At 44.6% G+C, this 16,322-nt stretch overlaps 1 protein-coding gene across 5 annotated transcripts in view; it reads right to left on the bottom strand.

Moving 5' to 3' along the window:
• Positions 1-16,322, bottom strand: part of SORCS1 (sortilin related VPS10 domain containing receptor 1) — an 834,705-nt gene that overhangs the window by 119,100 nt on the left and 699,283 nt on the right. For all 5 annotated transcript variants that reach the window (XM_040361653.1, XM_040361650.1, XM_040361655.1 and 2 more), the window contains exons 21-23: positions 14,457-14,580; positions 6,471-6,583; positions 1,306-1,437 (exon numbers count right to left, since the gene is read on the bottom strand). In XM_040361653.1, the coding sequence (XP_040217587.1) occupies positions 1,306-1,437; positions 6,471-6,583; positions 14,457-14,580 (369 nt within the window). The remainder of the gene's footprint in view (positions 1-1,305; positions 1,438-6,470; positions 6,584-14,456; positions 14,581-16,322) is intronic.

Raw genomic sequence — 16,322 nt, 5'->3', positions numbered from 1 at the left:
TTGTAAAAAAATGGTCGTGTGTGGGCTTTAACGACGTGAAAAACCCACGCATGCTCAGAAGCAAGTTATGAGACGGATCGCTCGTTCTGGTAAAAGTAGCGTTCGTAATGGAGTAAGCACATTCATCACGCAGTAACAGACTGAAAAGCGCAAATCGTCTTTTACTAACACAAAATCAGCAAGAGCAGCCCAAAGGGTGGCGCCATCCGCATGGAACTTCCCCTTTATAGTGCCGTTGTACGTGTTGTACATCACCGCGCTTTGCTAGAGCATTTTTTTTTCCCGATCGTGTGTAGGCAAGGCTGTTTTAATGATCGGGTTGAAAAAACTTTTTTTCTAGACCCTTAAAAACTTAATTTTTTAGAACCCGAAAAACGGTTGTGTGTACGAGGCATAAGGCTTTCTTTCTGCTATTTTTATTTGACAATCTGGAGTCTGCTGTTTTTCAAAAGATCAAGCTCTTTTGCAGAAGTATCAGACACAGGAAGGAGACAAACCATTCAACAATAGCAAAGGTGCTTATAATGATCAGTTATCACTAGAGCCGAAACAACTAATCAATTAATCGACAACTAATCGATTATTGAAATTAATCGATTACAATTTTCAAAATCGATTAATCGGCCAGTAACATAATGGGGTTAATAAAACTAAAATTAGCCCTTTATTAGTACAAAAAAGCAAATCGCTACTGTAAATATTACTTTCACTGTCCCACAGTAAAAAAATTAACCCATTACAGTAGTGATTATTTGCTCTTTTTGTACTTATTTTTGTTTTTTTAACCCCATTATGTTACTAAACATTTCAGGCCGGGGTCACACCTCTGTTTTTTGCAGAAACACACTACAGTTTATTTATATGTTTATCTATGGGACACGTTCACATCCATGATTTTTTTCAGCTGCTGCGTATTTGGAAAGAGCAAGGACTTTTTAACGCAAAACGGTGCTATTTAGTTTTTTTTTTGGTTCAATATACTTCAATGGAGAAGCTGCAGAAAAGCATGTAATGTGTTTTTGCTGCAATTTGTGTTTTGTAATCTGCCCAACAACAAATTGGGCCAAAAAAAATTTTTAAATGCAAATTTTTCTTTTTTTTAAGGCTATTATCCGATTAATCGAAACAATAATCGGCCAACTAATCGATTATGAAAATAATCGTTAGTTGCATCCCTAGTTATCACCACACACACACAAAAAAAGAAAAAAACTTTTGTTGTGACTACTTATAAGGCCTAATGCACAATGAACAAAATGCAAAGCCTAGAAAATGATTGTATTGTATTCATGAATTATATAGTACCTGCGTCAAATCTTCTGTTTTCTTCTTGGCTTCCCCTGGGCTGTCTTGGTGGGGCAGAATAAACAACTCAGCTGAGGTAGGTAACCCTGGTAAGATGGCAACCAGAATCTGCTTACTGTTGACTCCCGTGGCCTGCACAGAAAGACAGAGGTAAATTGACATAAAAAACACAAACCAATCAGAGCAGTGACTTCAGATGTGGTCCACCCCAAGGACACAACTAATATACAAACTATCCACAGTCATGATGAAAGTGAAAGAAAACACCACATTTTGGGATGTCACCAGAACAGGAGTAGAGAGGAAACCTTCCAATGGGGATACTAGTTCTGGTGACAACCAGGGATTCCCTCACTTTAAAGCGATTTCTTCTCATTTCCTGTTTTGGATATGGGACAGCAAGTAAAGAGTAGTGTTGCTCACGAATATTCGTATTGCGAATATTCGGCTCGAATATGGCATATTCGAGTATTCGCGATATATTTCGAATTTCGCTGTAAATATTCGCTATTCCGAATATTCTAATTTTTTCAATTTTATTTATAGAACAGATCACATCCTAAAGATCTCCATCAACGTCTAAAAGCATTGCTGGTATGATTAGAGACCTTGGGCCGAGTAGCTGAAGCGATCATTTTATCTTGCCGAAAAATCGCAATGCGATTATTCGGCAATCGGAATATCGCGCGATTATTTTCTCCGCCCTTCTTTTGCATCAGAGCAAATCAGAGTTCTCCTACCACAGTTGTCGAAATTCCGCAATAAATTTCGCATTCGCATTTTGCGAAATTTCGATAAAATATCACGAATATTCTGAGCCAATCAGAGGGCTCCTACCGCAGTTGTCGAAATTCCGCAATAAATATCGCATTCGCATTTTGCGAAATTTCGATAAAATATCACGAATATTCTGAGCCAATCAGAGGGCTCCTACCGCAGTTGTCGAAATTCCGCAATAAATATCGCATTCGCATTTTGTGAAATTTCGATAAAATATCACGAATATTCTGAGCCAATCAGAGGGCTCCTACCGCAGTTGTCGAAATTCCGCAATAAATATCGCATTCGCATTTTGCGAAATTTCGATAAAATATCACGAATATTCTGAGCCAATCAGAGTGCTCCTACCGCAGTTGTCGAAATTTCGCAATTAATTTCGCATTCGCAATAGCGAAATTTCGCAAAAATTTCATTTCGATAAAATATCACGAATATTCGAATTTAGCGAATATCTCTCTAATATTCGGCTATATATTCATGATATATCGCAAAATCGAATATGGCGTATTCTGCTCAACACTAGTAAAGAGACATCTCCCTAGTGACAAAAAGAAAAAGAACTGACAGGGGTTATTATAACCCTCTCTTTTGTAAAAAAAAAAAAAAGTTTTGCTTTTAGTTTTTTAATGCTATATTAGATTTTATTTTTGACCTGTAGCTTTATCCTTTGCTGTCTTGAGTCTTCTGATAATAAAGCCATATCGTGCTGCGTACTGTTTTCATGCTATTCCCTACTATAACCCAGGAAGCTCAGAAATCCAGGCCCTTTTTTAGCCCTCAATCCTGTGAGGTCATTAGGAGAAACATCTCATTGACCCCCCTCTCACAAACCAGAAACCAATTCATATCACCGGTTAGTGGTTATCCTATGATATGGGTCAACCCCTTGGCTGCAGATAACAGCAAATTGGTAACTAATTAATGTTATATGCATACACAATACCAGGGGTCTCCGAGCTTACATCATGGTGCCCATCAAAGCCCCCCTTACATCATGGACCTCAATCAAAACCCTCCTTATATCAGGGTCCCCATCAGAGTTCCCCCTTGCATCATGGTCCCCCCTTACATCATGGTGCCAATCAAAGTTCCCCATTACCTAATGGTCCTCATCAGAGTCCCTCCTTATATCAGGGTGCCCATCAGAGTTCCCCTTACACCATGGTCGCCATTAGAGTCCCCCCATACATCACGGTGCCCATCAAATTTTCCCCTTACATTATGCACCCCAATCAGTGTCCTTCTTATATCAGGGTCCTATCTGAGTCCCCCCTTGCCATGGTGCCAATCAAAGTCCCCCTTACATAATGGTCCTCATCAGAGTCCCTCCTTACATCATGGTGCCCATCAAAGTCTCTCTTACATAATGGTTCCCATCAGAGTCCCACTTACACCAACGCCCCCGATCAGAGTTTCTTCTTACACCATGGACCCCAATAAGAGTCCCTCTTTATATCGGAAGACAGCTCGGCTGATCTCAGAAACCCTCGGAAAAGTTTGCAAACACTCTGGAACAGAGTATTTCCAAGTGTTTCTGAGTATTTTCGAGTGATTGCACACCATATTAGCTTGAATTCTGCTCGCAAACCGAGTCAGGAGTTAAAAAAAAAAAGAGTTGCTCGTTATTCAAAATGCTGGTTAACAGCGTTACTCATAAACCAAGCAGAATACATTTTGACCTACATTTATTAAAACAATCATATTTTCAATCAGATTTTATCGGATATGTTTTAAAATATAGGGCCTGATCCACAAAAGGGATACGCCGGCGTATCTACTGATACGCCGTCGTATCCCTGTTTCTATCTATGGAACTGATCCACAGAATCAGTTTCTCATAGATAGGCAGAAGATCCGACATGTGTAAGGGACTTACACTGCCGGATCTTAGGATGCAGTACCGCAGCCGCCGCTGGGGGCATTTCTCGTCGAAATCCAGCGTCGGGTATGCAAATTAGCACTTATGGAGATCCACAAAGCTTTTACGCTTCGTTTTTTCTCCGTAAGTATTAGTTTGCCGTCGCAAAATTAGGGCTGCTTTTACAAAGTGTAAACTGTTTACACCATGTAAAAGTATACCCTTCTATCCTGTGTCGCTGTCATTTTTTTTATTTATTTATTTTTTTCCCGCCGCAACTCTTTTTTTTTTTTTTTTACGCCCGTCGCGATTCTCAAAACCCAGCGCAACGTAAATCCGCGCAAAGCACGTCGGGAAAATAACGTCGGGAGCATGCGCAGTACGTCCGGCGCGGGAGCGCGCCTAATTTAAATGGGACTCGCCCCATTAGATTAGGCACGCCTTGCGCCGGACGGATTTAAGTTACACCGCTGAAAATTTCTAGGTAAGTGCTTTGTGGATCAGGCACTTAGGTAGAGATTTTGCGGCGGTGTAACTTAAATGGCAAAAGTTAAGTTACGGCCGGTTTTTGTGGATCAGGCCCATTTTTTTTCCCAAATTTTTGGTCTTTTTTCATTTATATAATAAAAAAAAAAAACCCAGAGGTGATCAGATTTCACCAAAAGAAAGCTCTATTTGTGTGAAAAAAATGTATATAAATTTAATTTGCTAACAGCATTATAACAAAGCGATATCCAGGTAAAGTAGCTCAGTAAAAGTAGTAAAAAATGTTCTGGTCATGAAGGGGCAAAAACCTTTCGGAGGCCAAGTGGTTAAAAAAATAAAACGTTTGTTTATGATATACGGTGCACAGAGCAAACTAATTGTCATCCAGCTAGAGTTTACATCTACTTTAAGGAGTTAAACTGATGAAGCTGGCAGCCAGGGGCCGACGCAGAGGCGTAAAATTGGCTGCCGATGGCTGGAAACCAGGAGCCAGCCGCTTTCCCGCTGCGCTCTGTTTGCAGACTGCAGGTTTAAATCTTGACCATTTTAATTAGCAGACAGAATTTAGGTTCAAACGCAGCTGGCACCCGACTCGTGGCAAGGTGCACCTGTCCCCCAGAGGAGCCGCTCAGGGGAATAGGAGCCAAGCAAGCGATTTGCCGCACGCGCTCACACTAGCTGATTAATTGCCATTGCTAGCCTGGCTGAGCATCCAGGCCGCCTCTGGGTATCGCGGCAGAACAGGGGATGGGGCCACAGGGCTTTCTGCCTCCCGACTTTTCCTCTCTTTAACGACGGCATTCAAATTTGGAAAAAAAATAAAAAAAGTAACAAGGAGAATCTTTCTCCTCTGTCTTATTTCCCCCCCTCAAGTCCTTCAATAATGCATAGAGGTGCTTTAAGAAATGTAAGGAGGAGAGCCGGTCTCCAGTAAGTTACAAATCAGCTGTGCAAGGGCTAAACAGATGGACGCGGGGCTCAGAGGGCCAAAACGCGACGCGCACGTAACATGTTCTTTAATCTCTCAACTGGAAATACGTGACTCCGAAAATAGGCAGGTCCCTTGCTGCCACTTCTGCCTTCTACACAAAAGTTTCTCGTTAGAGAGATCCAGATTGCCAGCAAGGTAACGGGAAATAACAGCTGCAAGGAAGCAATTTCGACTAACAAGAGGGGAATCTTTTCTTTTTTTTTTGTCAGAAGGAACAAATTAAGGGAATTTCACACTCAGACATTAAAACAGACACTTATCGGGACTGGTCACATGTCTGAACATTTCTAAATGTTCCTCCAGCATTATTTCCCAGGAGCATGCCAACAAGGTTTTACTATGATGGCACCTGGTTCAATCTAGGACAGTGCTCTTCTAAACAAGTTCTTCATGGGTTGTAATGCAGTTTATGACTTTAGATGCATCTGGTGGATGCCCCTTTGTCACCACATCTAAAGTTTTTTGGCTCATTCTATTCCATGGGAAGCTACTACAGAGAGATCCATGGATAGCTCTTGTGTTTGATCAGATACTGCACATGGCTTAAAACACAAAAGATAAATACCGTATTTATCGGCATATAACGCGCACTTTTTTTCCCCTTAAAATCAGGGGAAAATCGTGGAAAATGTCAAGGGGTATGAATACTTTTTGAAGGCACTGTATGAACTCTGATGAAGGGGGTTTTGTGACCCCCGAAATGTGTTGGATATACATTCTGACCTCTCCTTGGCATCGTGAGCAATAAACATTTGCTGGCCTTGCCCTTGATTTGTGGAGCTCTCATCCTTTAATATATTCTAGTCAATATCAGTTGAGCATGCCTTACCAATCATGCTTGATGAATGTAAAAATCACTGTCTGTTTTATATAAACTCCCTTATGACTCCAGCTGGACACTGTGCACGGCGAACTGAAACAATGACGCAGGTTATGTTGACTGCGTAACAATTTATAAGGTAATGCACCATATTTTTGTGACCCCCTCCGACCCTCTGGTGCCATAGGACTGCACAGAACACGAAATGAAGACCTTCCTTTGACACTTACATACATGAGGGCTCTCTTAATGACGCGGCCGATGTCTCGTCTCCATTCCGGGATGTCGGGGTTATAATCGTCCAGATTCGGAGAGAAGGACAAGCGGAGCGACTGGAACTGTTCTGGAATGAAGGATTTAGAGAGCGCTGTCAGGGTCTTTTAAAGTAGAGCATGGAAATTAGACCGACATGCAGAGGGCGCCACCAAACTTCACTTTATATTTTCAATACGGAGCAGCAACAGGTGTATTTCTTAAAAAAAAAAAGGCATAGCTGTTCCACCATTATTCTCTGTGAATGAGGCAAAATCAAATGTTCTCAGGCTATTTCCTCTACAGGTTGAATGTTGCAGATATCTGCAAAGAAATCAACTTATATAGATAGATTCAGGTAGAGTTAGGCCGACTTATCAGTAGATAAGCCGACCTAACTCAGAATCTACGCCGACCTATGTTTAAGCGTATGCTCAAACAGAGATACGCTTAAACATATCTAAGATACGACGGCTTGCGCCGTCCTATCTTAGGTTGCAATTTTTTCGGATGGCCACTAGTTGGCGCTTCCATTGCGGCCGGCGTAGAATATGTAAATTAGTTTCTACGCCGATTCACGAACGTACGCCCGGCCGCCGCAGTCGATTTACGCTGTTTCCGTAAGGCCTTTACAGGCCTAAAGTTATTCCACCTATTAGGTGGAATAACAATGTTAAAGTATGGCCGCCGTTCCTGCCGCGAGATTCGAAATTTTAACGTCGTTTGCGTAAGTCGTCCGCGAATCGGGATTTACGTCGTTTACGTCCACGTCAAAATCAATAGGCCCGTGCTGCGTACGTAACCGCAATGCACACTGGGAAATGTAGTCGCCCGGCGCATGCACAGTGACAAAAAAACGTCAAAAACGTGAGGTCAAGACTCATTACCATTAAACACGCCCCCCTCCAACCCATTTAAATTAGGCGCCCTTACGCCCGCCGCGTTTACACTACGCCGCCCTAAGTAAGGAGGCAAGTGCTTTGAGAATCATGTACTTGCCTCTCTTACTTAAGGCGGCGTAGTGTAAACACGCCAGGCTACGCCGCCGCAAATTAGCGCGCCCCTACCTGAATCTACCTATTAAAGCGGAACTCTGGGCATTATAAAATAAAGCGATCCAACGTTGTTTCCTGTTTTAACCACATTTTTGCCGACAAAAGTGCCGCAAGTGCATGTATTGCAAGCGGTTGCAGGCCATTTGCAGCACCTCCCCATGTACTTGAACGTGTAGGGCATGGGTGCTCAACCTGTGGCTCTCCAGCTGTTGTGGAACTACAGGTCCCATGAGGCATTGCAAGGCTGGCAATTACAAGCATGACTCCCAAAGACAGAGGCACGTTGGGAGATAAGAAAATGTCCTGGACTGCCGCACTCTGTTGAATGACGTTTCTGTTGAGTATTGAATAAAATAAAAAAAATGGTCCAAAAGGGGTGGCTGACGCGTTTCACATCGTGAGATGCTTATTCATAGCTAGGACTTGTAGTTTTGCAACAGCTGGAGGGCCACAGGCTAAGCACCCATTTGGCGGGCAAAGTGAAGCATCGTGACCGAGGCATGTTAACACCCCCATTCACTGCCTGTTGCAGCTTTAAGTGGGGGAGGGGATTTGGGGGCTGGAAAAATTGTAAATTTTTTGCCAGCCCCCCAACCGCCCATCTAAATGAAGCCTAAAGGAGATTGCGCAATCAGATTGGAACGTCAATGGCAGGGGTGTAAAACTCAATTTCATTGTGGGCCGTATCCGCAGTATGATTGTCCTAAAAGTGCTTGTTGTATCTGTAAGACTGAATGTCCTGAGCACCCCACCTTACATCAGATATCAAGAGCCCCCCCCTCCCCCACCCTGATAATCAGATATCAAGAGCCAACCCCCTATTAGAGGTCAAGAGTCCCCCACTCTCCCTTACATCATAGTGCACCTCCTTGCCATGTGCTGCTGCTGGTAAGAAGCTGGGGGCAGAGCTGGGTAGAAGAAAGTACAGGGACTGGAGGAGGACCAGAGGAGGGCTGGAGTCAGCTGAATGATTAGACCAGGGGAGGCGGAGATTGCCCTGTATTTGGCTCCATCCATCTTCCCATCAACTCTGACCAGCTTCCCTGTCCCTGCTGAAGAAAAGCATCCCCACAACATGATGCTGCCACCACCATGTTTCACGGTGTGGATGGTGTGTTCAGGTTGATGTGCAGTGTTAGTTTTCCGCCACACAGCGTTTTGCTTTTAGGCCAAAAAGTTTAATTTTGGTCTCATCTGACCAGAGCACCTTCTTCCACATGTTTGCTGTGTCCCCCACATGGCTTCTCACAGAAAATAGTGTTGTCACCATGTTACAGGATATGTAAGAATAATGGTTCTACTGGTAGTATCAACAGGGGAAGTGAGAGGAGGGGGCTCAGAAAAATGAAAAAAAAAAAAAATGCTACTGATAGACTGCTACTGATATTTATCAGAGTCCTACTTTTAAAATTTAGTCAGACAAATTAATAATATTTGACCTGTATAGGAAATAGCCTTGGAACATTCAATGTTGTCCCATTCCCAGAGAAAAAACTGTCAAATCTTTTTTTTAAGCTCACAGCTTCATGTCGAATAGAAGAAGTCAGGGGGGGGGGATTCAGAAAGATACGACGGCGTATCTCCTGATACGCCGTCGTATCTCTGAGATCCGACGGTCGGATCTATGCGACTGATTCATAAGAATCAGTTACGCATAGATCTCCCTTAGATCCGACAGGTATAAGTGACTTACACCGTCGGATCCTAGGCTGCAATCTCCCGCCGGCCGCTAGGTGACGCTTCGTTTTTTTACGCGACGAATATGCAAATTCCGATTTCCGCCGATTCAAAAACGAATGCCCGCCGCTTTTTTTTTTACGTTGTTTGCGTTCAGCTTTTTACGGCGTATACTTACCCCTGCTATATGCAGCGTATCCAATGTTAAGTATGGCCGTCGTTCCCGCGCCGAGTTTTGAATTTTTACGTCGTTTGCGTAAGTCGGTCGCGAATACGGATGAACGTAATTTACGTTCACGCCGAAAACAATGACGTTCTAGCGACGTCATTTGGAGCATGCGCACAGGGAAAATCGCAGCCGGCGCAGGCGCCGTACGATCAGCGCAGGGACGCGCCGTAATTTAAAATAATACACTCCCCCTAGCCGTGGAATTTGAATTCCGCCAGGGGAGTTACGATCCGCCGACGCAAGTTTCGAAGTAAGTGCTTTCTGAATACAGCACTTGCCTCAAAAAAATTGCGCTGGCGGATCGTAAATAAGATAGATTACGCGGATCTAAAGATCCGCTGATCTATCTGAATCTAGCCCAGGGTGTTGTATTTTAAAAGTTGAAGTCTAGGCAGACAGCTACAAATGATTAACATTTAACCTGTAGAGGAAATAGCCTGAGGACGTTCGATGTTGTCCCAATCACAGAGAACGAGTGAACTAGCTATGTCAATTTGTATAGGTTCTCAGCTCCATGTTGAATAAATAAAGTCGGGATTGGAGGAGTCTTCTGGGGGTTAAAGAAGACCGGACAGCCATTGTTTGGCCTACAGACCGGCACTATAAAACCCCGGATCTGTAGAGTTTAGCAGACGGCACGTTGCCGCCGGTTTAGGCAATATGGCCCCATAACGTGCATTTTCCTGCAATAAAACATACAAATTAGACATTTCCAGTAGAGGATTCATTGATACATTGTAATTAAAACACTAAATTACATATTTGATCCCCTCCAGCCCGGCCCCCCCTTTCAGTTGCGATTTTAAGCTGTATATTTAAACCCGTGATTACAACTCAACGCAAAAAAATAACATTAAGTAAAATAAGTCAAGCGGCCATTATATCCGGCGGTACGCCACCGTGCAGGTTAGTAATTATCCAATTAGGCGTGTGCATGGACTGAATGGGAGGCATTACGCGGCGTAATGGAAAGTTGCATTAATCTGTCTGCTGAAGAGATCCGTCTGGAAGTTTACTAACGAGCCAGAAATCTAGGCAGGGAAAATATAGATTGTTATTCCTCCCCACAGGGAAAATTGTCCGTTGTGCTGGAAGTGCTTCTCCGGCCTTCCCTTCAGTCTTGTACAGTTATAAAGGATCTTATACTGTATGGAAATGGTTCCTCTGATTTCTCTGCACACTGTGAGCTTCTCACACTGTGCATTACAAGCTGCAGAAAGTCAGATAAAGCTCTGTATCATCTCCTAAGTGGAGGACGGCCTGTGCTGGGACAAGGTCTAGAGCCCCACCCCCTGTTTCGTAAAAACGTGTTTTGTTTATTTGTTTTCTAACAAATTACACTTTCTCAGAACAATTAGGATTCGGATCGGTCGAAAAATGATCGGCCGATTCAAATTCTGTGTGAAGAATAGCTGGTTGTTAAGCAATAGGCTGGGAAGCTGCCCGCCATGTTCTTAACAACCATCATCATCTGTCAGCTGGCTTCCCCACTGACAGGTAAAATGTAAACAAAACAACTCCGGTAATAGCTAATTCCCCAAAAAACAGTGTGGGGTCCCCACGCTAAAATAAAAAAATAAATGTTGTGGGGTCCCCCCCAGAATCCATACCAGACCCTTGTCTAAGCATGCAGCCCAGCAGGTCAGGAAAGGGGGGCGCTCGCTGAACCATACCAGGCCACATGCCCTCAACATGGAGAAGTGGGTGCTTTGGGGCAGGGGGGCCACTGCTTCCCCCACCCCAAAGCACCTTGACCCAATGTTGATGGGGACAAGGGCCTCATCCCCACAACCTTGGCCGGTGGTTGTGTGGATCCGCGAGCAGGGGGCTTATCGGAATCTGGAATCCCCCTTTTACATGGGGGCCCTCAGATCCTGCCCCCCCATATGAATGAGCATAGACCCAACCCATTCATCAAAAATGTGTAAACATTTTATAAATACAGCAACAAGTTTCTGACAATTCCTTTGTTAAAAAATAGAAAACAATGTCCCCCAATGTAGATCCCTCTCACGCCGCACCGCCAAACTTGAAAAAAAAAAACCTCTGGCCTCTTTGAACGCTCCTCGCGGACTGCCTTCTCCTCTCTCAACATGGGGGGGTACTTTGGGGCCTCTGCTCCCCCACCCCAAAGCACCTTGTCCCCCATGAGTCAAATGACAATTAAATTGACTTGCGGTTGCAATTACTGGCACCTAGCTATTTAGAAAAAGTAAGAAAAAAACGGCGTCAAAATTTGAAAAAAAATAAAAACCTGCATGGGAGCCCCCCCAGAAAAATCCATACCAGACCCTTATACGAGCACACAGTCTGACAGGCCAGAAAAGGGGGAGGAGCGTGCGCCCCCCCCCCCCCCCCTTGAACCATACCAGGCCACATGCCCTCAACAAGGGGGCCCCCAGATCTTGGCCCCCCTATGTGAATGAGTATGGGGTACATAGTACCCCTACCCATTCACCAAAATTCTGTAAAAAGTAAATAGAGACACTAAATTCGTTTTTGACAATTGCTTTATTAAAAAATAAAAAAAATGTCCCCCGATGTAGATCCATCTCACGCTTCACTGTCGAACCCGGAAAAAAGAAAAAGAAAAACTCTGGCCTCATCGTACGCTTCCCGCCGACTGCCTGATTCTCTGTCTGATATTTCTTATATAGGTAAGGGCAGAGCATTTTTTCTCAGAAAATAGGTGCAGGGACTCAAACACGACCCCATTCAAATTTCACAAACAGTAGAAGGGTCTTAAAGGGGCATTAAATACCAGGATTGCATTACATACAGAGTGCAGAGTTTAGGGGGGTACACACAGAGTGCAGAGCTGTCACTTGTAAACACATAAACCAGACTTCTGTGTTTACAAGTGATTGTGATGAGCAGGCACCAAAGGGTCTGAGCCAGAGGTGGTGGAACTGAGTTCCCCCAAGTTCCCCCTGAAAAAAAGCCCTGGGTAAGGGGCAGGGCCACATGCTAATGCCATATGGTAACCCCATCCTCTTGTGACATCATCGACCCAGCATGCCCCGGTCGGTGATGTCACAAGATGGTGGGTCAACTGCTGATGTAATCGGGTGACCCCGCCCCTTAGTTATATAAGAAATGTCAGATGGAGGAGCAGGCACTCCATGGCAAGTGTTCATTGAGGCAGGAGTTTTTTTCTCTATTACCTGTCCAGGGATCCTGCGATGTCAGCCCCCCAGCCAATTTTTCCATCGGTTCTCGGGTGCTGCTGCCGCCATTGCCTCTAAGGGAAACCGGCAGTGAAGCCTACTGCGCATGCATGAAACGTGCTTCACTTTCTGAGTGGCCTGGCGGAGGAGGAAGGAGGAGGGTGGGCGAACATCAAAAACAGGTACCTGCTGCCCCCCCAAAAGGTGCCAAATGTGGCACAGGAGGGCGGGAGGAGGCAGATAAACAGAAGCTTCCACTTTTGGGTGTACCAAAAGCTCACAGCAGCTGTAGCTTGATTTAGGGCCCTTTCACACAGGTGCGTTTTTTCCCGCGTTTTTACCGTGTTTTCGCGGTAAAAATAGTTCACTATTAAAACGCCCATAAAACGCTCCCCATGCCCCCTCCATTGAAATGAATTAAAAACCGCTGTAAAAACGCGGTAAAAATGGAGCGTTAAAATCGCGATAAAACACCGCGATTTTACCACGTTTTTACCGCGTTTTTAATTCATTTCAATGGAGAGGGGCATGGGGATCATTTTAATAGCGCTATTTTTACCGCGAAAACGCGGCAAAAACGCACCAGTGTGAAAGGGCCCTTAAAGTGTCACTAAACCCACATCATAAAAAAATATCAATAGATGGTGTATTACATGCTGTTCATACTCACTCAGTCACTATGCGATTTGTTTTCTGTATTCTGCAAAAAAAACTGGTTGATCCTGTTGTTCTCTTTCTCCCCCTTCTGTCCATGTCCCCAGTTCAGCTAGGGATTTAGCAGAGCAGCGTTGGCAGCTCTGCACATGCTCAGTTTTCAGTGAGTTTCTATGCTGAGCATTTTCTCCCTATCACATCTGAGAAGCCCATGTGACTATAGAGTCATACATGTGGGCGTGACAGCGGTAAATGACAGTCCACTCCCTCCTCCTCCATGCCCAGTAACTAGCTAAACACAATGGGGGAAGGATATATATGTAGATTGAAGGAGGCTTCACCTCCCTCTTAATTTGAGACACAGGATGAAGGGGCAAAACAGAGCCTGTGACTGGCAGAAATCCGCACACACCATGTTATTGCCAAAAATAATACAGATTTGATTTCAAATATTTATTTGTATGACAATTTAAAACAGTTTATTGATGTTATTTATTTATTTATTTTTACCCTGTATCCAAAAGGCTGTTTTTTTCATTTTGGACATGTGACCAGCAGCAGAGAACAGCTCCTTCTGCTTTTGTTTCCCTGCAGACAGGCTGGGAAAGAGCTGGGTCATGTGACAGCTGGGTATCGATTAGGAAAAAGGCACTTTGATTTGTTTATCAAAATAATTACAGTGCCATCATTCACTTAGAGAAATAGAAGGGATGATGTAGATTAAACTGCATGTTTAGAATCATTTTAGCCGCTCATCTACCATGCCATTTATAAATGTACCTTTGCAGACACGTTAATCAAAACCAGAAAATACAGGGGAAGGTTCGCCCAGGCTGTATAAATGCAGGTGACATTCGTCCAACAAATGTTTGAGGCCCCGTACACACGACCGAGTTTCTCGGCAGAATTCAGCCAGAAAATCGATCGGAGGTGAATTCTGCCGAGAAACCCGGCGTGTGTACACTTTCGGCCGAGGAAGCCGACGAGTTCCTCGTCGAGCCAAATAGAGAACATGTTCTCTATTTCCTCGTTGTTCAATGAGGAAAGTTGGCTCGCCGAGATCCTCGGCGGCTTCACACAACTCGACGAGCAAAAGGATGAGTTTTGCCCGTCGAGTTCCTCGGACGTGTGTACGGGGCCTTAGAACTGGACGGCTTGGCGTTAGTCACATGTCCCACTCACCATAGACGGCGATGGTCTTGGTGTCCTGGAGGATGGCGTTGCCTGCGGTCACCTGGACGGTGATGCTGTTCATGCCCTCCGCCACGAAGGTGAAGGAGATACTTCTGTCCAGGGTGATGATTGGCTGCAGAGGAAGGACAAAAAATAAAAGAGAAATAAGAAATGTAAAAGAAGAAGGGCTGTGCTAACCTGTCTGGATAGAACTCGGCACAATGTATACATCGGAAGTATTCTAGAGGTCTAGCCATCGTCTGGAGAGCATAGGCTGAGAGAGCAGCCCTGGGATTCGGCCCGCTATCTTCTGTAAAAACATTGGAGCCGTGAGAAATAATTGATGTTCTGGACTTTTTTTTTTCTTGGCACAATCGGTTGTGTGCCTGTTTGCTGGAGAATGGCTAAGAGGTTCCTTTAAAGTTGAACTCCGGCCTTCCCTTCAGGGCGGTCTTTAATAGTGATTGGACCCTGAGCAAACATTTTCTTGCGACCCCCCATCATGCAGTTTCCCTCTCTACCTTCTCCGAGGCATACAATAAATAGCAGCTAGACTCAAAATCAGTTTACTGAATCAGATCAGGCAGCGATTGTGATTGGTTGCCAGAGGTTACAGTGAATCATTACCACTTACTGACTGATTGCTAGAGGTTACAGCACACATTATGCCTCACTGATTATTTGCTAGAGGTTACAGAACACATTATTACTCACTGATTATTTTCTAGAGGTTACAACACATGACTTCTGCTTGTTGATTGGTTGCTAGAGATTAGTGTACATCAATACGGCTCACTGATTGGTTTCTAGAGGTTAGTGGACATCCTTACCACTCACTAATTGGTTGCTAGAGGTTATTACTGCTCATTGATTGGTTGCAAGAGGTTACTGGACATCCTTACCCCTCACTGGTTGCTAGATGTTACTGCATATCCTTCCCGCTCAATGATTGGGTGCAAGAGGTTAGTGCAGATCATTACTGCTCACTCATTGGTTGCTAAAGGTTACAGCACATCATCTCCTCATTGCCTGCACACCATGGACTGGGGAGGTGAGAGGACCCATCAATAGACAGAAAATTCCCGGGGATCCTAGGACTCCTTAGAACAGTGACAATGCTGGGGGAGGGGGGTGATTAGTGGCAAAGCTAGGGGGCTGATGGGATCAGTGGCAGTGGTGGGAGGATGAGATTAGTTAGGATTAGTTAGGCAAATTCTGAATCATGTTTAGAGCAAAGCTGTAAATCTTTGACAAATATATAGCATATAGTAGTGGATTCTACACTGACTGCCAATGTAATGGGGAATTTACAATGACCACCAATGTAAGGGGCAATTTGCTTACCTTTGCAGAACAGGCTGATGTTAGGCTCAATGACCACAGTTGTAGGCAGGACTTTCAAGCATGCCCCTTTACCTCTCCAGTGAGCAGCATTCAGCAGAGGTAGATATGACCTCAGCGGGGCATGATACACATACAGTATGAATGCCACCTCTATTTACATATCAATGCTGCTGGTCCGTGGATATTTACATATTAATTCCGCCACTATTTACATACCAATGCTGTTTTTTTACATGTAAACACAGGGTCTGCAGGTGCCGCTGGAAGACACAGTGGGAGGCAAGAGACAATTTGGGAGGCTGGGGGCTCTGGAGGGGCCTGGTGGCTCTGAGGGAGCCTGGGGGCTCTAGGGGCCACTATGGAAGGTTGTGGGCCATTATGGAAGCTGGGAGGCACTGTGGGAATTTGAATGGCACTGGGGTGCTAGGGGGGTCTGCAGCTAATTGGGGCACACAGTGGGAGGCTGGGCAATAATGTGGGAGTCTGGGGGGGCACTGTGGAAGCTGGGGGCTCAATGGAGTGATGGGGCTC

This window comes from Rana temporaria, chromosome 8 (assembly GCF_905171775.1).
Source record: "Rana temporaria chromosome 8, aRanTem1.1, whole genome shotgun sequence".
NCBI lineage: Eukaryota > Metazoa > Chordata > Amphibia > Anura > Ranidae > Rana > Rana temporaria.
The sequence above is the reverse complement of the archived record's forward strand: the minus strand, read 5'-3'. Positions and strand labels throughout refer to the sequence as shown.